The following is a 26,050-nucleotide window of genomic DNA, read 5'->3' on the forward strand; positions in this document are numbered from 1 at the left end:
GGCGGGGCTGGCGGCGGGGGCGGGGACCCGGAGCGGGAAGATGGCGGCGGCGCAGGAGGCGGACGGGGCCGGCAGCGCCGTGGTGGCAGCCGGGGGAAACGGCTCCGGTCAGGTACAGAGGCCAAAAGGGACCTGCGGGGGCTTTTCCCCAGGTTGGGGGGCCTCCCATGGAGCGTGTCTTGCCATTCTTCGCGGACTCTAGTGCACTGGGTTCTCCTTGGCCAGAGGGACCTTGAATATTGGGCCCAGACGAGGCCGGGCAGTCCAGGAGCCCGGGCCGTCCGGTGGCGGGAACCGTCCCTGTTGCGCGTCCGGTCCCCTGCACGCTCGTGCCGGACAGGCACCAGGCTCAGTGCTCGAGCCAAGGAGACAGTGGCATGGTGGGGTGCAGACTTGTATGCAGTCGTCCCGGGTTCTTGACTCTGATTCCATGCTCCAAGACCATTCTTAGAGTGGTCTGGCGTTCAAACTGTCGCTCGCAAAATCTGAGATGTGGGCGCTGGTTAAGTGCGAGCTTTCTAGCTCTGGGTTAATCAAGGAATCATCCTGAGGGCACGGACTGTCGACGGACCCATTTTACAGGCAGGAATCTGAGTAATAGGGAGACTAAGGCGCTGGCAAAAGGTCACCCAGGATAAGTTTGGCATCCATTCTGGGACCCAGGCTGATCCCGACTGCGATGGGTAGTGAATGTTGGTAAGGGAATTGAACCTGATGGAGATGACTTTTGACCCACGGCTACCCAAACTAAACTGAGAATGCCAAGCACACCAATTTTGGCAGGCACCGTTCAAGCATCTGGGGAATGGATGGAGTGACAGCAAGGTGCTGTCGACCCACCCACCGGGATCTCACTTGCGTGGGAGGCAGCTCAGGGGAGCAGAGTGCGGATTGGGAGGGCAGAATGAAGCCGACTCTCTCTGTGACCTTGGCCAAGTTCCTTTCTCGCTTTGGGCCTTCATTCTCCAGTGGTTAGTGAGTTGGACAGGGAGGCCAGCCCTGTCTGTAATGGACCACAAAGCTGACTCCAGCCATGTCCCTGCTGCTAGGGGAGTGGGAGAGGAGACTATCATGTAAACAGTGTTAATCTTTTTTTTTTTTTTTTTTTGGTGTTTTTGAGACAGGGTCTCACTATGCAATTCAGGCTGACCTTGTGCTCATTTTGTAGCCCAGGCCCAACCCATAATGATTCTCCTGCCTCAGCCTCCCTGAGTGCTTAGATCATAGGTGTGCGCCACCATGTTTGGCAACAACTATAATCTTGATGAGTAGAATAATGACAAAAGTCCCAGTCAGAGCCTGGGGGAATCCAAAGGAGGGACAAATAATATCTGGGAAGGACACCAGGGTATATTTGGAGCCTAATACCTGGAGTGGCTAATGGAGCCCAACACACCTAGAGTACTGAGTCTTAGCACTTTCAGCTAGTTCTGGGCCTGAGTGCAGCAGCTCAGGAAATGACCGTTGAGTGTGTGCTGGAATGGAAAGATGAAGGCCCTGTCTTTAGAGGCTTCCCAATCTTTTGGAAGGGAGGTCTTTTCTCTTCTAAGTTCCTGTTGATTATTGGGGGTAGGGTAGCTCAGGAGACCAGGGTTCAAGTTGCTCTTACTGTCCTGAGCTTCCAGACACATCTAGGCCTGTTTCCTCCTTTTGATACAGGGCTCTGTGTATGTAGCCCCAGCCTGCCTCCAACTCATGATATTCCTGCCTCAGCCTTCTGAGCGCTGGATTTGGACCTTTCCTTGCCCTGAGTCTGAAGTCTTTTAATGCCCATCCCTTTGTGTTCAGGTTAGAGTACATTTACTTACTTATTTATTTCTTTTAGCAGATCCAGGCCTCACATGATCTGACGCTCTTTCAGCCTGAACTAGGACTTCTCCCTGTTTTCCTTTTTTTGTCTTTTTGAGACAGGGTCTCACTCTGCAATTCAGGCTGTTCTTAAGCTCACTTTGTAGCGCAGGTTAATCTTGAACTCCCAACAATCCTCCTGCTTCAGTCTTCTGAACACTGAGATTATAGGTCACCATGCTCAGTGACCACTTTTTGATTTTTTTGAGGCAAGATCTCACTATGTAGTTCAGGCTAGTCTTGAATTCATTATGTAATTCAGGGTGGCCTCAAGCTCATGGCATTCATCCTGCCTCAGCCTTCCTCGTGCAGGGATTACAAGCATGTACCACCATACTTGGTTTAGACCAGGACTGGTCAAGGCCAGCACTATTGACATCTTTGGATTGGATAGTTCTCCTTTGTGGGGGCTGCACCATGTGCCTTAGGATGCTTAGCAACATTGCTGACCTCTGTAGAAGGTGTCGGAAGCATACATTCCCCATCCTGGGTTGTGACAACCAAAAATGTCTCCAGATGTTGCCAAATGCCTGTTGACAGAATCACCTTTTTTTTGTTTGTTTGTTTGTCTTTTTCATTTTTATCGGTACCGGGGATTGAACTCACGACCGCCTGCTTGCAAGGCAGGTGCTTACGCCGCTGAGCTAAACCCCCAGCCCCTGAATCACCTTTGTTGAGCACCACTGGACTAGAGGAGGGTGATCCCTGCCAACCTCCCATTCCCAGGAGCTTCTCGAATCTCTTCCCTCAGCCCTTTGCGTATGTATCTTCTCTACCTGGGTACTCTGCACGGCTCCTACAGATCTCAGACATCTCCTCCCATAGAAAGCCTTCCCTGATCCTCTCCGACTGGGTCCGTGGCCCAGCCTCCCTGGAGAGCTGGGTTTACTGCACTGGAGTAGGAGCCCTAGGAGGGCAGCCTCACGACTGTGCTGACCACCACTGTGTTGTAGGCACTGCTCAGTTCAGTGCTGGGTAGAGAGGAGGAGCTCAGAGTTCGTGGAATGAATGAAGTAGAGTCTTTGCTGCCTGTGGCGGAGCCAGGCAGTCCACAGGCTGTGGTGCAGATTGGCTTGTTTGCAGCCCTATGGTCGTAGCCATAGGGTTCGTTGGCCCCTGGAGGCTGTTCCTTGGGGTCTCATGTGAGATTGGACAGACAGGTCAAGAGCAGGAGCTGTGGCTTATCACTGCTGTGTCTGCAACTCCCGCCATTGTTCCCTAGCCCAGGGGCCTGGCGCAGTGGACAACCTTACCCAGTCCCATGCCACAGCCTACCGGTTCCTGTTTTGGTGGAAAGCCCATGCACAGAGCCCCAGCTCCACATTTCTGCCTCGGTGTGGGTTGAGTCAGTACTGCATGCTTGAGGCCCTACCTTCATGGAACCCAAGTTCTGTTTGGACACTAGGTGGGGACAGACAGGGACAGGCACACATGGTGCAAGGTAAGGAAGAAAAATACACAGCACCTCAGATGGTAATGCTGTAAATGTTGTAGACAGAAATGGAGCTGGAGTGGGGATAGGAAGTGAGGGGTGGATCAGGAGAGGGACTGCAAGTTTTTGTTTTGTTTTTTTTTTTTGTATTGGGAATTGAACTCAGGACCTTGTGCTTGCCAGGCAGATGCTTATGCCTCTGAGCTATATCCCTGGCTGAGGCCGCAGGATAAATAAGGTAGTCCAGGAAGGCTTCTCTGAGAAGGCAAATTTGACCAAAGACCTGAAGGGGAGGGAGTCATAAAGGTAGTCATGGGAAAAGCCTTTCAGGTGATGGGAGCAGCCAGTGCAAAGGCCCTGAGGCGGAAGATGCTGAGTTTGATGCAGAAATGTGCTGGAATGGTTGGAGGGAGAACTTAGTTTCTACTCTGCAGGCCAGAGGAGCCCCCACAGGTACTGCTGATGGAGGTGACTTAGAGACTGTCACATCCAGCTGTGGCCCATGTGGAGTATAGTGGAGTTTGGTAATTTGCAGTTCAGTGAACCCAGGATTGCAGTTCAGTTTGAGATGATAGCTGTCCCAATGCTGCTCCAGGACTTGCCTCCCATAGCAGATCTTGGATGCTCAAGTCCTTTATGTAAAGCAGTATAGAGCCAGATGCAGTGAGGCAGGGCGTTGATCCCAGCACAGGTTGGGGTGGGGGTTCTGGAACAAGGATCTCCCCCTCGTGTAGCCTGGGCTGTGGCTACACGGGGTGTTTGAATTTAAGTCTAGTGTGATCTACATAGTGAAACCTTGTTCCTCTTAGGGAAAAAAGCCTAAACAGCATGGTGTTTGCATGTGAGCTGCACAGAAGCTATCTCTGGTGACTGACCTCGCGTGGAGTGCGCTCTATTGGGTTGTTTAGGGGATACTGGTAGGAAAGCGTCTGTGTGTGTGAAGTGCAGATGTAGTTGTCTCTTCTCTGAATGTTTTCTATCCACGGCAGGTTGAATCCTTGGTTGCAGGATCTGTACGTAGACACAGGGGTGATGGTACTTCCACACCTCAAAGAAGTCTGCTTTTGTTTGTCTTGTTTTGTTTTTTTTGAGACAGGGCCTCACTCTGTTGTTTAGGCTGGCCTTGAACTCACTGTGTAGCTCAGGCTCGCCTGGAACTTGCCAGATCCCTTCTTCAAGTGCTGGGATCCCGAGTGCGGGGATCACTGTGTGTCCCACCGTGCTTGCTGTGCTTGTTGCCTTTTATTGCTGAGCAGAGTTCCATGGCCACATCACAGTTTGTTCATTCATTCAATTATTGAAGAGCCTTGGGTTGTTTGTCATTTTGGGCTGTTACAGATAATACCGCCATGAAGGTTTGTGTACAAGCTCATGTGCAGACATATGTCTTCCTGTCTCCTGGATTGCTGCCCAGACTCGGTTTGCTGCTTTGTATGGTAGGTGCAGGTTTCCAAAGCAGCTGCATGATTTTGCATTCCCATTTCCCCCCAGTGTATACTGAGGATTGAATGCAAAGCTTTTGCACTAAGATATATCCCCAGCACCCTTCACCTCATTAAATTTTTTATTTTGAGACATGATCTTGCTAAGTCTCGAAATTGTCCACGGTGGGCTTCAACTTGTGACCCTCCTGCCTCAACTTTCCAGAGTGTGGGATTCCAGGCTTGCATCACCATGCCCAGCACTGCCAGTGCTTTTGAATATCTATGTCTTTGATTGTGGTTACTGGGGGTGGGGGCTGAAGGCCTTTCCTCATGGTTTTAGTCTGCGTGTGGGACATCCCCAGCCAGGTTATCTGTTGCTGGTCAGAGGTGAGACATAGGAGGCAGCCAGTGTTCTGGTTCTGGCCTGCCCGGGCTCTGTTCCTGACTCTGAGTCAGCTCAGACATGATGCAGACCTGAGTGTGGTGTCTCTGTTCCCAGAGCCAGGCCTGGTTGGAGGGGACCCTGGTGTCTGTGGCCTCACTCCCCTGCACACCCCTCCCCGCTCCTTTTCCTCTAAGACCCTCTACCTAGGGCTGCCAGGCTGAGGTCCCACCCAGAAGTCAAAGGCAGCTCCTCAGGAACCTCCCTGACACCTGACCCATAGAGGGTACCTGCTGCCCGTCACTCCTGCTGCTTATTTTTTCAGGGCACTTTTCCCCATTTACCTTCCTGTTTACCTTTTGCTGTTTTCTGAGACAGGGTCTTGCCATGTTGTTCAGGCTCCTGATCTGTCTGTGGCTAGTGATACTGCACTCTGGGTTTTCTGGGTCTCATTTTCCTGTTGGACTGACCAGCTGCCCCACGCAGGATGGCACCTGCCGTAAGACCTTTCCTGTGGCTGTCCCCAATGGCTGCCTCCAGCCTCAGGGGGCAGTGGCTGTCTTAGCCTGTATGTCGCCTGCTGTACCTACACCCTCCTACCTGCTGTGTCATAGCTGGCAGCCTGTGACCCCTCCACTGGGCTCCAGCACCCCAGTCCTGCCCGCTCTGTGATGTGCCTGTCTGCAGATGAGTTTTACTCCATACAGATTGCAGAGCAGAGGGCAGCACAGGGCCCTGGTGTCCCCTGCACCCATGGGCTGTTTCAGGAACATTTTTCCTCCTAACAAGGGGAACCGGCATTTTTCCCAGGTGCTTTTGTTGGTTCCTCCTCTGTATGTAGCTCAGGCCCGCTGTGTGTTCAGCCTGTCTGTGCCATGGTGCACAGCGGTGCCCGAGAGAGTCCTGTGGCCCAGGCCCATTACCCTGCCTCATCTTGTTCTCTGTCCCCCACAGGTGACCAGCAATGGCAGCATCGGAAGGGACCCACAGACGGAGACCCAGCCCCAGAACCCACCACCCCAGCCAGCACCCAATGTCTGGCAGATCATCAAAGGCGTGCTGTTCAGGTGAGCAGGTGGGCCTGGGTTTGTCTCTGACAGTGCTCATCAGGGGAAAATCCACCCAGGGTGATGATCGCTGCTGTGCCAATATCAAGCTCAATGTCCTCCCCACTCTGGAGACCACTCCCCAGGCTTGTAGCTGGCCACTGTTCATAATGACACCGGCTACAGTGGATTAGGACCTCATTTAACCTTAATTGCTTTTTTTTTTGGTACTGGGAATCAAACTCGGGGAGCTGTGCCACTAAGCTAAATTCCCTTCCCTTTAATTGCTTCTTTATTTAAAAAAATTTTTGTGGGCTCGGGATTGCATGCTGATCACATGCTCAGCCACTGAGCCATGCCCCTTGTCCCTTAATGACCTGTTGATTAAAGGCCTGATCGCTAGAGCAGTCTCTGAGGCCCTTATTCTTTGAGCGTAGGAGTTGGGGGAGGAAGACCTTTGACCTGGAATTTTTTTTTATGGTACTGGGAGTCGAGCTCAGGACCTTGAACTTGGCCAGGCAGTTGGTTATGCCACTGCTGAGCTGTATTACTGGCTTGACCCCAGAATTTATGCATAGCATAACATTGGTCCTTTAATGCTCCTTTTTTTTTTTTTTTTGGTACTGGGGATCAAACTCATGATTTTGCACTTGCCAGGCAAGCGCTTAAGCTAAATCCCTAGCCCGTGAACATAAGCATCAGTAATTTCTTTTCTTTTCTCTCTTTCTTTCTTTTTTTTTTTTTTTTGGTTTAAATTTCTTTTTGGTACCAGGGATCGAACTCATGACCTTACACTTACCAGACAGGCACTTATGCCATTGAGCTAAAAAATCCCCGGTCCTTAAAGGTCCATTAAAAAATAATTATTATTATTATTATTTTTGGCATTGGGAATTAAACCCAGGGCCATCCATTTTTTGTTTTTATTTTGACACAGAATCTAACTGAATTGCCTAGGCTGAGTATAAATTTCTTTTTTGGTACTGGAGGTTGAACTCATAACCTTGTGATTGCCAGGCAGGTGCTTGTGCCACTGAGCTAAATCCCCAGCCTCTATAAAAATGCCACTGCAGGTATGGTTACTTTTTGCATATCTTTGTTTTAGGCTTTTCTTTGTTCCTGTGGACCCCTTACCTCCTGATTCTTGTTTTGTTTTGTTATGGGTTTTTTTTAGCACCAAGAATTGAATTTACAACCTCCCACTTGCCAGGCAGGCACTAAGCAGCTGAGCTAAACCCCAGCTGGCTGAGTTTAAATTTGCCATCCTCCTGTCTCAGCCTCCTCAGAGCTGGGATTACAGGTGTGCTCCACCACACCTGGCTGTTTGTTTTTGTGACAAGATCTTAATATGTAATTCACACTGGCCTTGAACTCATGATCGTCTTGCCTCAGCCTACAGAAGTGCGAATGTTTTCTTTTTCTTGTTTTGATTTTGTGGTTCTCGGGATGGAATTCAGAGCTTTGCACATATAGGTGATGCTCTTCCCCCTAGCTGCAGCCCAGCCCTGCAGGACTGGCAGACTGTGGTTGGTTGATTCCCTGGAAGTGGTGCCTTTGGATGTGAGGGCAGATGTAATGGGAAGGCACGCTCTCCTATTCTCCATCTGCCTGCATGAGCATGGGTCTTAGTGCTCGGTCCTAAGGGGATCGTGTAAGGGTGGCAGAGGCAGGCCTGCTAGTGGAGAGGCCAGTGGGGGCCCACCTGGGTGTCCACAGCAGAGGATCACCTCTCAGCATGAGGGCGGCCTCAGGCAGCAGTGAGAACATGGCTGTTCCAAGTTTGCCTCCACTGCGCCGTGTCAGGTGAGCACGCTTCTCCTGCCTCAGTTGTGACCACATGGATGGGGATTAGCTCAGGAGTTGTCAGAATGATTCCATGAGAATCTGTGGGGTCTTAGTCCATGTTGGCCACAGTTCCTTTTATAGATTACTTTGTTATTCAGTGTTTAAAAAAGAATAAAAAGTCCAAAAACATGTAAACAGGTAGAAGGTAGCCCATGGCCTCTGATGAAATCGCTGAGAGGCCTTGTGGGAAAGAACCCTTTAGCCCCAAAGCTGGGTGTTGTTCCTGCCCACTTTCCAGCCACAGAGCCCTGAGCCTCTTTCTTCACCTTGGCCGTGATTTGGGGCACTGGTTTACATGGCCCTTCTTTACATGCTTCAAGTGGCTCTGCATAAAGATTGGTTTGTCCTGGCCTGCATTTTACATAAGCAACAGCCTGTTTCACACTGCCCTGCATCAGGATTTTTTCATCAAGCTGTATCTGAGAAATCTCTCTGCATCACAAGGCACTTCCTTCAGAGAGTGCATTAATACAGTCTCAGCGGAGGCTCATTTCCTTCCTTAGAGCCGGCCGCCTCAGGCGTCCATTGTGTGGATGCTTGCAGACCATCTTGTCTGCAGTCTTTTGTTTGTTTTAGTTTTCTGAGGCAGCTGTTCTTGCTGTGTCACCCAGGGTGGCCTTGAACTTGCTTTAATCCTTTTGCCTCAGCCTCCTGAGTAGTGGGATTGCAGGAATACACTGTGGACTGACTAACTCTCTCCCTCTCGCTTTTCCTTCCATGCTGGGAATTGAATCCAGGGCCTTGGCCATGCCAAGCAAGTCCTCCTCTACTGAGACCCAGCCCCAGCTCCACTGGACTTGTTAAATTAGGTTCAGGCATATTTTCAGGGACCTGTGAAATCTCCAAAGCATCAAGGAGATTGTGTGACAGTGGCTTTTGTGGGTAGGGGTGGCGTCCAGGGGTTTGAGCAGTCCTCCGACTATGTAGTAGTCCCTAGAGTGGAAGCAGGGTAGCAGCTGGTTGTAGAGTAGCAGTGTGGGAGGAGAGTCCTACATTTTTCAGAACATGAAAGTGTGGGGTGAGGGGGGCGGGTTGCTTACTTGGTAGAGTGAAAGTGTGAGGAGGGTCCCATACCTTAACAGGCCTATGAGCCCTCCTGTGAATGCACAGAACATCCTGTATTCTCCCGAAGCAGGAAGCCAGGAGAGCTGATATCTGCCTTGTTTTACCCTGGGACCTGGTGTCCACAGGCCATCCTGTCAGCAGGGCAGAGCTCCCTAGGAGCACAGTCTAAAATGGGAGCTTCTCACATAGGCAGCAGGGTCCCCAGAGAGCCCCGGTCCCAGACCTCACCAGCCGCACTCTGCATTGATTCCTGGGAGGCAGCAGATGGCTCAGCTCGGCTGAGGCCCCTGAGACCCCAGACCCCAGGGCTCCACGGTTCCTGCAGGCAGAGGCAAGTCCCCACACCTGAGCCTGCCCAGTCAGGAGCAGGGCCCAAGCGGGTGACACGCCAGCATCCACCCATGGTACTTTTCCATACTAGGGTGCTTGCTTTTGTCTTTGTGATGCTCGAGCTGAAACCCAGGGCCTCATGTGCACTAGGCAGATGCTCTGCCACCAAGCGGCAGTCCCAGGTCCCAAAATTTTTATGTCTTTTTTTCTGTAATGAAAATGATGATAGTAACTAGTACTTCTGAAGCATGGACTGGTGCATACTAGGCCATTCTGCTGTTAGCCTGTGTGTATGTGTCCATGGACGCATGTGGGAAACTTTCACGTGTTTATAAATGATCCTGTAAGAACAGATACTGTTTTTTTTGTTTGTTTTGTTTTACCCCATTTCAACCTCTGAGGACAAAAGTCTAGAAAGATCAAGTCTCCCCTGAGGTCATGGTTCACATTGAGTACCTCTCATCCAAAATGTTAGGGTCCACAAGTATTTACGATTCTGGATTTTGTGTGTGTAGGAGGGTTAAAATATGTATGTGTATATAATAGATCTTGGGAATGAGACCCAAGCTAAGCAAATCTATTTATGTTCCTATCTATTTTATACACCTTATGATAAAATTTTGGAGGTTCTTCAGACAAGATCTCACCAGATAGTATATGCCAGCCTTGAACTTGTGATGTTTCTGCCTCAGCCTCCCAAAGAGTACTGGGATTGTGTATGCTGCCATACCTGCCTCTGAAAGTAACTGTGTATGTTTCTTTTTTAATCACTTCTTTTTCAGTCCTGCTGGGGGTCAGTCTTGGGGCTTGGCTTCATTCGAGGCAAGTGATTTCTCTCTGCTCCACCCACAGTCCCTGGGGAGAACTATCAGAGGGCCTGTGTTTTGACTGTGACTAGTCATGTGAGGTCAGGTGTGGAATTTTCCGCCTGCGGCTTCTTGTCAGCACTCAGAAGTTTTTGGATCTTGGAGCATTTCAGATTAGGGATGCTTGGTCTATATTTTGTAGCTTAGTAGCTGGGCTCTTAACTTCTCTTGTCATTTTGCGTTTGTTACTATACAACTTCATTTACCCGGGATACCTACACTTAACACAACTGAGTTGCTTTCTCACGTGCCAGTCCGAATGCAGGATCCCTGTGACCCAGACTCCTTCCTGCTTTCTCTTCCAGACTTGCTTGATTTTGCACCCCTGATCCTCAGGGCCTGAGATGGCTGCCAGAGATTCAGTTATCACATCCGTGTTCCGGGGAGAGGAATGATAGAAATAGAAAAAAAATCAAGAGACATGCCTTCCTTTTTTGTACAGTTCTCAGACACCCACTTAACACATTGATTTCAAATTTTATTGGCCAGAAGTTCTCCATGTGATCACATCTACCTGTAACAGGGCCTAGAATTGTAGTCTTATGCTGTGTGGACCCAGACTCCTAAAATTTAGGAGCTTTCTTCCTGTGGGAGAAAGGGAAGATGGATATGGGGGAACATCTAGCAAACAGACACAGTTCCTGGGGCAGACAGAGGGTATCTGTTTTGTTTGTTTGATTTTGTTTGCAGGCAGTGTTTTGTTCATTAAACTTTAAGTCAGAAAAGTGTAAAGAAGTGAGAAAAATAACCCAAAGATGACCTGTGTGTCTGGGATGGTAGCACATGCCTGGAATCCCAGTGCAGAGGGAGGAGAAGACAGAGGCAGGAAGAGGCCAGTGAGTTTGAGGCCGGCCTGAGCAACTTAGAGAGATCCTGGATCAGAATAAGATCAGTAGTAGAGTGCCTGCGACCCCAGTATTGTAAGAGGAAAATGAAAGTAAAACCCCTCATTTTTGAGTCGGCGATGATCTTTTTCATAGTATTCAGTGTGTGCTGGTTTTATTATGCCCAGGGTTTTTGGTTGTTACTGGTTTTCTGATTACACTGGGGACTGAACTCAGGCCCTTGCATGTGCTTGGTCCGTGCTCTGCCCTGTATCGGTGAACTTCAGTGAGCTGCGCAGTCTCATCTGAACCCCTCGCCCACTGACTGAAAGTGAGGACTAACCTACTTCCCACTTGCGCCTGCAATTTTCTGTTGATTTGGAGTTTGAAAAGGTTGCGCTTCCTAAAATTTTGTGCCACTGATACGTGCAGGATTCCAGATTCTTAGGTGGATTCCTTTTCCTTGGGCACCCAGAGGATGGGACCTGAGCTTCAGAGCATCTAAATTCCTGTGGCTGCCAGGAGCTCCTGGAGGACCCAGGGTGGGAGCCCTGCATGACTGGTGCAGTGCCAGGGCCTGTGGGCACCCAGAGGCGTCTGGGCTGTCTCCCAGCGGCGGCATAGTTGGGGGCACCTGTCATTCCCCAGCCCGGAGCACCTTCCCCGCCATGCATTAACGGCCCCAGGCCAGGCATCCATGAGCCAGCAGGAGGGCAGGTGCTGGGGAGGGAGAGACCTGGCCTCACAGCAGCTCCTCCCTCCACAGGATCTTCATCATCTGGGCCATCAGCAGCTGGTTCCGTCGAGGGCCGGCCCCTCAGGACCAGACGGGCCCTGGAGGAGCCCCACGTGTCGCCAGCCGCAACCTGTTCCCCAAAGACACTTTAATGGTAACCGCAACATGGGAGATGTCATGAGGGGCAGAGGAGGAGTGATAAGTGACTGGAGTGGGTGGGAGAGAGCAGGTGCTCGGGCGCTGTCAGTTCTGGAATGTCACTGTGCACCTGTAGCCTGGCACATGTTGTGGAAACTTGTTGGGTTTGGTGCTGGCTTGTTTGGGAGGAGGGACAGCAGAAGTCTCATCGGGCTGTTTAAAAACTTTGGCAGCAGGGTCTTTGGGCGCTCTATCTATATTTTCTTCACCAGGTGCAGAAGGAGGGGAATGACGGGACAGGCTCTTTTCTGTTCTCCAAAGCTGTGTTTCACAGGACTCTGGGGAGGTGACCCCTACTTAGCTGTTCATGGTCAGTGGCCTCAAAGCTCTGAACAAAGATGCATTGAGAAAGGAGGAAGTTCTCTGGAGCTGGCCACCCCTTCTGGGTCGCCAGCGACTACCATGCTTTACTCTGAGCCCGAAGAGCTCCCTCCAGGAGACCAGAAGCAGTGGACAGGAGGAGACTGTAGGGAGAGCCCCTCAAATCTAACCAGCAAGGTGGCCTGACCCCAGGTGCTGCTTGCTTACTGATGTCCCAGGCTTAGACTAGCACAGGTGCAGTGATGGTGTGTGACTTCATTCTTTCCGCTGTCCTCCACACTGCGACAGCTGTGCCTGTAGTGTATGACTGTCCCAGCCGCCACCCCCACACTCTGCAGCCTGTAGAGGCTCTGCCCAGCAGCGCTGAACCTCTCCCCTGCCCCCCAGAACCTGCACGTGTACATCTCAGAGCACGAGCACTTTACAGACTTCAACGCCACCTCAGCACTCTTCTGGGAGCAGCATGACCTGGTGTACGGTGACTGGACCAGTGGCGAAAACTCCGATGGCTGTTACGAGCACTTCGCCGAGCTCGATATCCCACAGGTGGGCCCATTGGTCTCTGGGTGGGATGGCCCAGGGCCCCCCGCTGCCTCCGGGTGACTTTATCATTTATTTATTTTTTATTTTATTTGTTCATGTGTGTGTGTGTGTGTGTGTGTATTTTTTTTTTTTTTTTTAGGCAGGGTCTTGCTATGTGGTTCAGGCTGGCCTTGAACTCATTGTTTAGCCCAGGCTGGCCTTGAATTGACTGCAGTTCTCTTATCTTGGCTTCCCAAGTGCTGAATTACAGGTGTGTGCTGCATCCTGACTTTAAACCAAGGAATGGCTAGTGATGATGCACAGGACACAGGACACAGGCTAGTGATGATGCACATCACCAGGTTGGCAGGCAGCCGTTTTTCAAAATACCATAGATATTGGTTGATTGAAGTTTTGCTCTTGGTGCAGGGCACCAAGCCAGACTGGCTCATGGGAACCTTCCTGAACTCCATGAAGGAGGAATATCTATCTATTTGCAGATAGTTGGGGACAGACGGGAAACTGAGGTACAGAGCAGCATGGTGACTTTCCCACAGTTGCCCAGGGAGTGATTGAACTCAGGCTGTCTACTCTGGACTGTGGCAGCTGGCCTCAAATCCTGCCTACTTGGCGCCCCCCACCCCACGCATCATGTATGGGCCTAGTTAGGTGCTTCTCTGGGTCCTTCCCATCCTAGCTTTGTCTGTCCTGTGAGCTCAGTCTGGAGAGGTCTTTCTCCCTATGAGGCTGACATCTGTGAGGGTCAGGCTTCGGCCACCTCGGTCATTGGTATGTTCCTGTCAGCCCCACCGGGGGACCAGTGCAGAATCAGTGAGTGCTGACGACCTTTCCTCAGGGCCTCCCAGGGCTGAGCCTGCTCTTCTCGCCCCATCCCCTGGAGGACGAGAGTGTCTCTGGCCTGTCCCTGTGTGGTAGACTCGGAGGGTGTGGACATAACCACTTTGAGGTGGGTGACACCATCCCAGGCGGGGCCTGGGGCCCAGCGAAAGCTGGGGACTGGCCAGCCCATCAGAAGAGCTTCCCCCAGGGACTTCTATGTCGCCTCCTTGAAGCTTCAGGTTGGGGTCAGGGTCCAGGGGACAGCAACACGCAGTGTGGTTCATGAACCTAAGCCCTGCTTGAGGGACAGAGGAGGCTCAGACTTGGCTTTCTCCTTCCCTGCAGTGTCCTTGGGCAGCTTGCCTCCCTGCCAAGCCTCAGTTTACTCATCTGTATCCAACAAGAGTAGTCCCCTTCCTGGGAAACCTAAGGTGGCAACATGGGAAAGGCTCAGGCAGGCGAGTGGAAGCTGGGGCTGTGGAGCCTGCAGACTGGAGTCTGCTTAGGTGCTCTGAACCCCATCACCCCATTGTGTGAGCCCCAGTGACTCCTCATGTGCAATGTGGATGTGACCCACGCATTACATGAGGCTGACTTTGCAGTGGCACTGAACTCGCGGGTGTGGGAAGATGGTGTCTGTTGTTCCCGGAGCCGGGGGCCATGTACAAGCTCATGTGGGTCAGCCTCATCCTCCTAGCTAGTGAGTGACACCAGCAGTGGTGACTGTGCCCTTGCTGTGTTACGTCCATGGGCACCATACCAGGCGCACTAGTGGGGCTCGGTGCACTGCTCTTTGGTTAGCATTTGGTGACTGAAACTGCACAGATGGACCCTAGGCCAGAGAGAAAGCCCAAGCCGACATAGCTGACAGGCTCTGGGCAAGACCAGAGTCCAAATCTAAACCCGAGTCTACCTCACTGCAGCATGGGCTCCTCCCTGCTCACTGCACATCCCACTGCAAGCACTCTGTAAACAGCCGTGGGTCAGGCCCTGCCTGTCCTCACCTGTGGCTGCCTGCCCACCTGTCCGTCTGTCCCTTGCAGAGTGTCCAACAGAATGGCTCCATCTATATCCACGTGTACTTCACCAAGAGTGGCTTCCACCCAGATCCCCGGCAGAAGGCTCTGTACCGCCGGCTTGCCACAGTGCACATGTCCCGCAGTAAGTCACTCTCTGCGGCCAGGCTCCACCGTCCAGGGGGCTGGAATCTGGGGGTCCCTGGGCTGGAGTGGTAGACAGTGATTCCCAGGTCCACAAGGGCATTCTGGGGCCCCTGGACCTGTGGGACAGGCTCAGGCACCACTCACCTCTGCACTTCGTAACACTCTTGTGATCCTAAGGAATAGCTGGAAAGAGCAGGTGTGCAGGGACTCCTGAGGGAGAGACGGGGTGGTGGGGTGCTGTGCACAGTGCAGGGCCTGGAGAGCATAACCCTCACAGTAATTGCAATGAACGGTGGCGACACTCAGGGTACTGTCTCTAACTGCACTTGTGTCCATCAGGCCTGTATGAGTACGAGCTGCAGGGTTACAGGCCCTGGGGGAGTCTGTATACACCTGTGTTTTGTGGGCTGGCGCTCAGGTCTGGGAGGCCCGTGTGGCCGTACAGTGACCTTGGCTTCCTGGTTCCTGTACTCCTGTCTGAGCTGCGCCCATCCTGGGTGAAGGAAGGTGGTCATGGGTCTCGTAACCAAATGAGATCCTGCCTTTTAAGGACTGTCCCCGTCTTATCCTGACTGGCTGCCTGAACAGTGCTGAGTGCTTCCTGGGATAGTCTTGCATGGGTACACAAACTGCCAGGGGCCATAAGTGACCTCTAGAAGCTGTGGGTCAGGGGAGGATGTCTGTAACAGCTCTTAACATGTTTTAAAAATCTCTTGTTGTACAAACCTGTGTTAGATGAGGAAGCCTGCCTCATCTCCCCACTCCTCACGCAGTCGCTCTATAGTCCCTGGGCTGTTCCGCTATGCTCTCGTGGACACGTTGTCCTGCTGTTTGTTGGGAGACAGGATCTCGCCATGTAATCTGTGCTGGCCTCAAATTCAACATGCAGCCCAGACTGACCTCAAACTCTGTAATCCTCCTGCCTCAGCCTCCTGAATGCTGGATGTTACTTACTGATTCTCTACTCTGAAAGAAGAAATCCCAATAGAGGAACACATTTTTAATTAGTTTAATACTCAGTGTTTAAATGCTCTACATGTGTGTGTGCGTGTGTGCATGCGTGTTGGGGATCAGACCTGGCACCTTGTCCTCTCCTGCTGAGCTACACTGGCAGCCCTTTGAGGGGGTGACCAGAAGCACATAATGGATATGGTTATTTGGTTATATTTTACTTCTTTTTCTGCCTAATTTCTTGTTTTCCGGAGGTTAATAATTGTCTTTCTACTTGCCTGGATTCTTGTGACATTTCCTTTTTTTTTCTTCTTTTTCTTTTTGGTACTGGAATTGAACCCAGGGCCTTTGTACTGAGTTATACTTTTTTTCAAATTTGTAGTCCTTCCTCCTGTCTATGTGTTGCAGAGTGCTGGGACTCCGTGGATGTGCATGGTACACAAACTGCCAGGGGCGTCCTGTGCCCAGCTTTTACGACACTGCCATGAATCCATTGCCCCATAGAAGCCCCATACTGTCCCTGAGTTTCAGCAGCCCTGGAGAATGGCTTCCTCCAACAGCCCCCACTCTCCTAACATGAATATTGTGTCTTCCACCTCACTACTATTTTGTTGAAAACCATGGCCAGCTTCCCCTTGGACTTGCTTAGGCCTATCTGACTGTTTCTGGGTGACCTGTGACAGATGTCATTCTGTTCATACATGTTAGGTCTTCTCTCCTTGCTTCTTTTGGTGTAGAAATATCCTAAAGGATAGTCGTTTTTCTTTTCACTTACACTAGATGGGGTGAACAGTCGGTGAGCTCATGTCTGTCCTCAAAGCTGCCTTGGAGAAGTCCCCTGCAGCATTGCAGGCACATGCTAAGCAAGTGTGCCAGGACTGTGTCTGGTGGGCTGTTGCAGTGGAGGAGGAGTTATGAGCTGCAGGGAGGGTCCCTGTGGATGTCTGGGGTCTGGGGAAGGGTCAAGGTCTGGGTAATGTTGCCCGAATATGATTGAGGTGGGTGACTGGTGACGGGATCCTATTTACCTTCATCTGATGGTCACTTGGTCATCTTGTTGATCCTTGTTTGATGCCAATGTTTTCTGTGCTTTTGACTCTGATGACTGATCTTTGTCACTGTGCGAGGAGGTTCAGTGTGACAGATATCAGTACAAAACATACCAGTGGACCTGAAAAGTATTCCCAGAGTCATCGATGCCTCCTTCCTCAGCCTCAGAGCCAGAACATGGGCGACTTAAAGCAGGTCACCTGACCACGCAGGATGGAGAACAAGACCCTGGTCAGAAAATCTCCTTTCTAGCAGGGAGTGGTGGTGCACACCTGTAATCAGGCCCTGGGTTCAGTGCCCAGTACCACACAAACGCCAAACAACCACAACAACCCTGAAACCAAAATACCTTCCTTGGAGCCGGGCATGGTGGCTCACGCCTGTAATCCCAGCACTCGGGAGGCTGAGGCAGGAGGATCATTGCGAGTTGAAGACCAACCTGGGCTACAAAGTGAGCTCAAGGCCAGCCTGAACTGCATAGTGAGACCTGTCTCAAAACAAAACAAAAAAAAAATACCTTCCCTCCCAAAGGCAAGTGATTAGAATGTACAGCAGCTGTGTCTCTGAAGGTAGAAAGCAAGCTAGAAAGACCTTTTACTGTGTCCCGCAGGAAGAAGGTAGAGAGTAAAGTAACCTGGGTATAGCAGTGCTGGTCTATAATCCCAGTCATTAGAGGCTAAGGCAGGAGGCTCAGGGTTAGAGGCCAGTCCAAGCGGTTAAGGAAAAAGTAAGCTAAAAGATTAAGTGAAACAATGGTAACAATGTTACGAAGTTCAGCTTATTGTATTTCTATAAGAAATCAGTGTAAAATAAACTTTTTTCTTCTTTTGAGAGGACCTTGCTATTTAGTTCAGTCTGGCCTTGAACTCACTCTGAAGCCCAGGCTGGTCTTAAATTTGGCCATCCTATTGCCTCAGCCTCCCAAGTGCTGAGATTATACGTGCACCATCATGCTTGGCTTGGAATAAATAGATAAGTAAATATTTATTGTACTTATTCATTCATTAATTTTTTATTTTTTGTCTTTTTCATTTTTATCGGTACCAGGGATTGAACTCACAACCGTACACTTGCAAGGCAGGCGCTTATGCCACTGAGCTAAACTCCCAGCCCCCATTAATTAATTAATTAATTAATTTATTTATTTATTGAGTCAGGGTTTCGCTGTGTAGTTCAAAGCTAGACTTGAACTCACTACATAGCTCAGACTGGCTTCAAGCTCACAGTGATCCTCCTGCCACAGCCTCCCAAGTGCTGAGATTACAGATGTGCACCATTACACCTGGCTGGAATAAATTTTTGTTGTGTTTTTTTTTTTTGCACCAAGTTTCAAGGGTCTGGTGTGCAAGTCACACTGACAACACAGTTCCAGCTGGACCAGTCCTTGTTTTCAGTGCTCAGAGGCCATGCAGGCAGTAATCCCCAGGCTGGATGATATAGTCCTGATGACCTGACAGAGGAAGCGCTTTGCTTCCTACACTAGCGTGTCTGGATTGTGATGCCTCCTGTGTGTACCTGAGCCAGAGCCCACTGCTCCTGTGTCTCCCCAGCCCAGGACTGCTCAGTAGCAGCCCCTCTTCCCTTCCCAGACAACCACCCTTGGCTGTGCTCCACCCGTTGTCATAGGGCCAGGTCCCATCGAGTTAATGAGAGAAAGGATAGAGTTGTTGTTTATGTAAGAGCAGCAGGCCCGGGAGCATGAAGAGACTTTTGTCCCCTGTCTCTGGAGGAGACATAGAGGGCCCAGGAAGTGACCAAACTCAGCAACGTGTAGAAGACAGAGCCAGGCTCTGATTCTAGAGCTGTTGGCTTGGTCCTTTTCTCCTCTCTCATCTCCCATCCTTGACTCAGGTGCAAGCGGGTGGTTGCAGCAGGGAGGAGGTGGGCACACGGGTGGGCTAGTCCTGGCAGTGCCCCAAGGGGGTGTGTAGGGCCTATGGCTGGCCTGGCCTTGGCAGGAGGAAGTTAGGGCGATCCTGCCTGGGGACTCAGCCCCAAGTTTTCTCTCTCTGGTCTCATCCGTGGTGGTTCTGGGCTTCTCTGGAACCATTGCAACCCCGGGGGTATGACTGCATGTGTAGGATATCTGTGCAGAGCAGGCTCCATGATACCATGTGGTTTTGCAGCTGGCTGAGCAGACAGGGCACATGAGTGACTAGAGGGCTGGTCTGTTTAGTGACAGAAGACTGGAAGAAATGAAGGTTAGGGAGTGGGTTAGGGAGTGAAAGACAGAGCTGCCTCCTTTGGAGGGTAGCTGGGGAACCAGGGGGAGAAGGGACATTTAATCAGGGTCTCAGAGGCTGAGGGACAGCCAGGCACAGGGCGAAGCTGAGGCTTCAGGCAGAGGCTGATCAGTGGGAGGTCAGGAACAACTGCTGCTGGATAGAGGCCTGGCATCTGGATCTGTGGGTTCCCCAAGTCTCACATCCCTCCCTGCTCTCCATCCACCCTCAGTGATCAACAAATATAAGCGCCGAAGATTCCAGAAAACAAAGAACCTGCTCACAGGAGAGACAGAAGCTGACCCGGAGATGATCAAGGTAACATAAATGGGGCACTCACTGTCTAGCTACCAGACCACTGGAGCCCATGTGGGCTTGATCAGGCCACCATGCCGCCCTCAGCCTCAGTTTCTGTCCCCAGGGGAGGGGGTTGGAAGTCAGCGGGAGTGGGAAGATTCCAGACGTGGCCATTGTAGCTGGCACTCCTTCACAAATGAGCCTCTTGCCAGCCCGGGGAGGTGGGTGCTGCCACCAGTCCTATCCTAGGTGGGGACACTGCTGGCAAGTGGGGGGCTGGATCCACGGCCACACTGGCAGTGTGGAGCAGGCAGCGGGCATGTGGCTGTCAAGCAGGCCCGGGCTTGGTTGTGCTGTGACTGGGAGGGCTGGGGGGAGGCTGTCACCCTAGAAGGCACAGGGGAGTTCTCTGCATGAGGTGGGGCCGTCACTTGAGGCGTTGCTGCTGTCTAGAAGCTACTTCTGCTTCTCAGCCTCACTCCTTAGCTCCTGGGGTCGGGACCCAAGGAGGGGGCAGGCCTGCAGGCTGCTGCAAGCTGGCCAGGTAAGCAGAAGGTGAGCGGTGTACATTGGCCGTGGTGGCTGCAGTGCTGCTGTTGCCATTGTCCTGGGGTTCCCCAGGGGTAGGCACACAGGCTGCTGCCATTGGGCTCTCCTGCCATCTCTGAGCTGCTGCCCTTTCCCGTCTCCTGCAGAGGGCCGAGGACTATGGGCCTGTGGAGGTGATTTCCCACTGGCACCCCAACATCACCATCAACATTGTGGATGACCACACGCCATGGGTGAAGGGAAGTGTGCCTCCACCCCTGGACCAGTGTAAGCCCTGCAGCTGCAGCATCTCCCTATCTCCTTTCTGGGGACCCTGGAGAGACCTGCCTAGGTCTCCACTGCACAGCACTGCCCTGTCCTGTCCCCTCTGCTCCCCCACACTCCCACCTCCTTGGAGGCCCACCCTGGCCACCATGTACCAGAATCACTGTGCGGGCAGGTCGCCTTCAGCCCTAAGGCTGCTTTCCCAAAATGTGCTCAGCTGCCAGCTTTTGCAGTTGAGGCAGCAGCTCAGAAAACTCCAGATGCATCCCTGGTACTGATAAAAATGAAAAAGACAAAAAAAAAAAAAAAAAAAAAAACCTCCAGATTCTGGGCCTGGAGATTTAGCTCCGCGGCATAAGCGCCTGCCTTGCAAGCAGGCAGTCGTGAGTTCAATCCCCGGTACCGATAAAAAGGAAAAAGACAAAAAAAAAAAAAAAAAAACCCCTCCAGATTCCCAGTGCTTTCACAGCACGGAAGTGACATGAACGTTTCCTAACTGCATCGTCACCTGTGGCCGGCCATGTCCATTGTTCAGCCCACTGTCCTTTCCACCGGGGTCCCTTCCACTGAGGTCCCGGCTCTTCAGCTCCTCACACACAGCCCAGAAGCACTTTTTGCTTCAGCGTGGCTGGGGGGTCCCACTGGGTACCCGCCCCCAGCGTGCTGAGAGTGGTCCTGCCCCGTGCCCACAGATGTGAAGTTCGATGCTGTGAGTGGCGACTACTACCCCATCATCTACTTCAATGACTACTGGAACCTGCAGAAGGACTACTACCCCATCAACGAGAGCCTAGCCAGCCTGCCGCTGCGCGTCTCCTTCTGCCCGCTCTCGCTGTGGCGCTGGCAGCTCTATGCTGCGCAGAGTACCAAGTCACCCTGGAACTTCCTGGGTGATGAGCTGTACGAGCAGTCAGACGAAGAGCAGGACTCAGTGAAGGTGAGCGGGGCGGGGTGGCTGCAGAGGCCAAGGGGGACTCCCACCTAGAGCTCCCTGGCCCCTCCGCAGCGGGTGGGGAGTGGACCTCCAGTGCTGGCTGGTCCTCCTCACAGCTCTCTGTGTGCCCGGCTGCCCTTGGGTCTGCACCTGCCCTCCCTGACCCCATGCCCTGCATTCAGTGCTTCGTGTCCTAAGTACCCTCCCCGTCCTCCTCTCTGCCCCAGTGTGTGATGTTGGGGCTGCTGTGTGGCCCAGAGCTGAAGATGCTTGGGCTTCTGTTCCTAACTCTGCTGTCCCTTCAATTTTCTGTCTCTCTCCCAGTCTCCATGCTCCCCTCCTCTTTCCTGCATCTCTCTGCATGTCATCTTCCTCTCTGTCCTAGTCTGTCCTTCTCCGAGCACTGTCAGGGCTGACATACTTTCTCCCTTTCAGGCAGCCAGGCGTACAGGCAGGGCCAGGAAGGGGTCAGCTCTCAGGTTGGGGGGGCAGTGCTCATGTGTATCCCATGACCCTCCCCAGGTTGCCCTCCTGGAGACCAACCCCTACCTGCTGGCACTCACCATCATCGTATCCATTGTCCACAGTGTCTTCGAGTTCCTAGCCTTTAAGAACGGTAGGTGTAGGGCTACAGGACTGGGAGACACCGTGGGGCCTGGGGATAGAAGGGTTCGTGGCAGCAAGAGCCCCAGATCCTCCCGTTTGTGCCATCTCTCAGCCCCACTCTCCAGAGGCCTGGCGAGCTAGGCAGGGACAGTGGCCATAAAACTCCCAGCTCCAGAGCTCCCTCCCAGCAGACACTGAGCTGAGAGAGGGGCTGGGCCTGCTGCTCGGGCGGAGGCCATGCTGGCACCACTAGGAAGCAGGGCCACTAGGAAGCAGGGCCGGGGAACTCCAAGACCAAAGGCAGGGAAGCCCCGAAGCTCCTCCTGTTGCCCTGCTGGGCAGGCTGCCTGTAAGGAAGGCCTCTGGGCTGAACAGACAAGGCCCAAGCAGGAAGGCCAGAGGCCTGTCCCCAAAGGCCCCAAGTTCTAAGGCTGACCATACTGATGACCTGCATTTGAGGAGTGGCCATGTGCCAGGCACCGTTAGGGTTCCTCTAGCCTCAGCCAGCATTGTCTGAGCATTGTCCTCAGCATTGAGGAGGCAAGGTGCCACAAGCTGGGCCCCTTACCCATGGTTCTAGAACCTCAGTCCCTGTCCAGTGAGGAGGGTTCTGCAGGAGGAGTAAGGGGGACCACTGTGATGGTGATACTGGCTTGACAGTGCCACCTCCTAGCCACCCTGCAATGGCCTTGTAGTCTGTTAGTTGGTGTGGTAGCCTGGACCCTTCTGCTGGCCCTGGGCTGGATTGGCCAGGCTTCCTTCTGTCTAGATGAGAAATGAGGTGAAGGCCTAACCCCAACCTGAACCCCAATGCAGACTGTCCTTCCGGGTCTATGGGGTGGGCGGGTGGACCTGGTGGGTGGAGCTGGTGTTGGGGCAAGTGAGCCAGGACTGACCACCAGGTGGCCTGTATGCCGTGGCCTGGTGTCCCCTTTAACCCTGGCCTGCTAGGTCAGTTCTGTCCCCCATGGCTGCAGTTGGCAGTTTCTCAGCCTGGCCTTTGGCATTTCTAGCCTGGGAGAAGCCCAGGGGAGAGCAGGGATTGGAGGGCTGGTGTCAACCCAGGCCCCAGGGCTGTCTGGATAGACAGAGCCTCAGGACTGTAGACACCCTAAGGGTATCCACGGGTCTGTTCCTTCATGGCGTGGGGAAAGGGGGTGGGGGTGGGGGTGGCCCCAAATGTGCACCAGTGCTTCCCACAGGAACGGAGGGGATAAGATGGCACCATGATGCACAGACCTGGTGTGGCCGGGTTCTGCCGTGCCAGGCTCTGCAGCCTCAAGGAGCCCGCTTCCCTGAGTAGCTTTCATCACCCTGGGGCACTGGTTGCTCCTGGGCTACCTGACACCATAGAGGTCCTGTGTTGGGTGCTCAGGTGGTGCCCGGCCCTCAAGTGAACCTTAGTGGAGGAGGAGCAGCCGCCTGCCTGTGGGTAGCTCCTCACTCTTGGGGGCCTCGTTCCGAGCAGACATCCAGTTTTGGAACAGCCGGCAGTCCCTGGAGGGGCTGTCTGTGCGCTCCGTCTTCTTCGGCGTTTTCCAGTCCTTTGTGGTACTACTTTACATCCTGGACAATGAGACCAACTTCGTGGTCCAGGTCAGCGTCTTCATCGGGGTCCTCATCGACCTCTGGAAGATCACCAAGGTCATGGATGTCCGGGTGAGTCTGGGCCACCGTGGTGTCATAGGGGCGGTGGAGAGGTGAGCAGGACAGTGGTGTGGCCCAGGCTGACCCTGGAACTGGTCCCTGGGGGTTTCCCGATGCCTGCCTCACTCCCAGGACCTAGGGGATTTTCACACCAGGGGATTTTTTGGGTCACACGTAGGGCAGGGGAACTGGGAACAGTGGGGAAGGGCAGCAGCCGGTTCTGGCATGGGGGGTGCAGTGCACAGCTGACCTCGGCCTCCTCCTCTGGGCACAGCTGGACCGGGAGCACAGGGTGGCAGGAATCTTCCCCTGCCCGACCTTCAAAGACAAGTCCACGTATATCGAGTCCTCCACCAAAGTGTATGACGACGTGAGTGTCCCCACAGTCCTGGGGGGTGGTCTCCAAGCACCCACGTGCTCCTGAGGGAAGGAGCCTAACTGCTGTGGGGCCCCGTGTCACACCCTGTGCTTTCTGCCTTCTGTACCTACTTCCTGGCCAAGTCCAGAGTTCCCAGGGCCACCTGGAAATTCCCTTGGCCCAGCCTGCCTGACCAGGTGTGGGTGGGTGGGGTGGGGAGCCAGGGGGGCAGGTAGGCCGGGAGCCGGTTCCAGGCCTGTGTGACCCGCAGATGGCCTTCCGGTACCTGTCGTGGATCCTCTTCCCGCTCCTGGGCTGCTACGCCGTCTACAGCCTCCTGTACTTGGAGCACAAGGGCTGGTACTCCTGGGTGCTCAGCATGCTCTACGGCTTCCTGCTGACCTTTGGTGAGCCTGCGCCTCGGTCCACATGACGTCAGCCCTGGGGCAGGCAGGGCTCCTGGGAGGACGTGAACAGCACGGTTCTAGTTGTGTCCCCAGAGCAGCATTTTGTCTCATGGGGAACTCAGTGAGCAAACAGCCTCTAGGCTTCAGGGCAAGAGATGAGTTCGGTGAGGGCAGAGCTGGGGTGGATATGAAAGTGGGTGCGGGAGACCTTTCCTAGGAGACAGCATTCAAACAGTCCAGGAAGGTGCCTGAGAGGGAGCCATGCAAGGATCTGGTTGGCAGGACAAATGCCACCGCCTAAAGCCAGCACACACCTGAGGTGTTGGGGGTGGCGAGGGTGCCAGTATTCCTGGTGCAGAGCGAGCTGGAGGTTGGGACATGGGGCCCTGCACTCAGGGTGTCTGTGCTCTCGCTGCCTATAGGCTTTATCACCATGACCCCCCAGCTGTTCATCAACTACAAGCTCAAGTCTGTGGCCCACCTGCCATGGCGCATGCTCACTTACAAGGCCCTCAACACCTTCATCGATGACCTGTTCGCCTTCGTCATCAAGATGCCTGTCATGTACCGGATCGGTTGCCTGCGGGATGGTGAGGCCCCACGGGTGGTTGGGTGGGCAGGGGTGGGACCCAGGCCCACAGGCACCTCTACATCAGGCTGAGGGTGGGCACCCCTGCCTCATGCCACCTGTGCCCACAGACGTGGTGTTCTTCATCTACCTCTACCAACGGTGGATCTACCGCGTCGACCCCACCCGTGTGAACGAGTTCGGCATGAGTGGAGAGGATGTCACAGCAGCCGCCCCTGTGCCCCAGGCCCCCACGACAGCAGGGGCCCTTCCATCTGCGCCTGCCACTTCAGCCAGCAAGGAGGCTACTACATCTGAGCCCCAGGAAGCCCCTCCAAAGCCAGCAGAGGACAAGAAAAAGGATTAACCACCACAGTCCTCCTTGTCCGATCTGGTCCTCCTCGTCCGATCTGGCTCCTAGTGACCACACCCTGCCACCCTGGCCCCCGCCTCCCTTCCCTATGGCCCCTCCCCTGGACAGATCGGGCCGGGCAGTGGGAGGTCCCCTCGGGCCAGGGCCTGGCATGTGATGAGGGGCCAAGGCAGGCCAGACTCGATATTTGCGGAGGCGCCGACTGTCCGTCTGTCCCTGTGTCTTTCTAGCCATTCGCCCTGCCCCCCAACACCACTGGGAATCATGGTGACTCTGACTTGGCGCTGGGAGGGGCCGGGCAGAGAGGGGCCGGGGCCCCGCTGTGGGACGCCTTCGGTCATCCATCATCTTGTCCCTCGTCCCCTGACCCCGTCCTCCCAGACCGCCACCCTTTAACAGTCTGGATTTAATAAATTCATATGGGTGTTTAACTTAAACCCAACAACTTCCCATCCTGGCCTTCCTTCCTGTCACTTGGAACAGCTTCAAGGTTGGGGAGGTGGCCCTGCTGCAGGTCCAAGGCATGGGATGGCAACAGTGACTTCTGGTTGGAGCCAGCTGTATTTCTCTTTTTTTTTCTGCCTTCTGTCCTCCTAAAACTCCCCATTCCACAGACCCTGGGGTGCCTAGAGCTTCCTCTCCGGCTTCCTCTTAGCAGGGCACCTAAATGGGTTCCCACTCCAGCATGTGGGGATGGGCAAGCACCAAGGGCGCTGTGGTGCCCCAGAGATGTAGGGGTGGGACCAAGGATCCAGCCAGGCCATCAACAGATGGCACTTGTGCCTTCCTGGCCCCCTCCCTGAGAACAGTGACTATGCACCACTGTGCAGGTGAGGTGATGGAGGCCTGCAGGGTAGGGGCCCCACATTCCCAGATTCATCTTTGAGGTGGTCTCATGAGCCCTGCAGATGCCCTGCTCTGTCAGGTTCCGTTGCTGCCCACCCTGCAGAGCCAGGCAGGGACTGAGGTCCCTGGGAAATTG

General features: G+C 53.3%; 1 protein-coding gene across 1 annotated transcript; it reads left to right on the plus strand.

The window, feature by feature from the left end:
• Positions 1–25,518, plus strand: Clptm1 (CLPTM1 regulator of GABA type A receptor forward trafficking). The gene is made up of 14 exons (XM_003464571.5): positions 1–112; positions 6,041–6,153; positions 11,829–11,952; positions 12,705–12,863; positions 14,723–14,840; positions 19,298–19,383; positions 20,058–20,178; positions 20,868–21,112; positions 21,632–21,725; positions 23,184–23,374; positions 23,637–23,732; positions 23,992–24,127; positions 24,550–24,717; positions 24,827–25,518. Exons 1-14 carry the CDS (start codon positions 41–43, stop codon positions 25,060–25,062), a joined length of 1,959 nt encoding a protein of 652 aa, XP_003464619.1. The 5' UTR covers positions 1–40; the 3' UTR covers positions 25,063–25,518.
• Positions 25,519–26,050: the final 532 nt, after the last annotated feature.

The sequence above is a fragment of the Cavia porcellus genome, unplaced genomic scaffold (assembly GCF_034190915.1).
Source record: "Cavia porcellus strain 051 isolate PalLab524CR breed Dunkin Hartley unplaced genomic scaffold, mCavPor4.1 scaffold_7, whole genome shotgun sequence".
NCBI classification, from domain to species: Eukaryota; Metazoa; Chordata; class Mammalia; order Rodentia; family Caviidae; genus Cavia; species Cavia porcellus.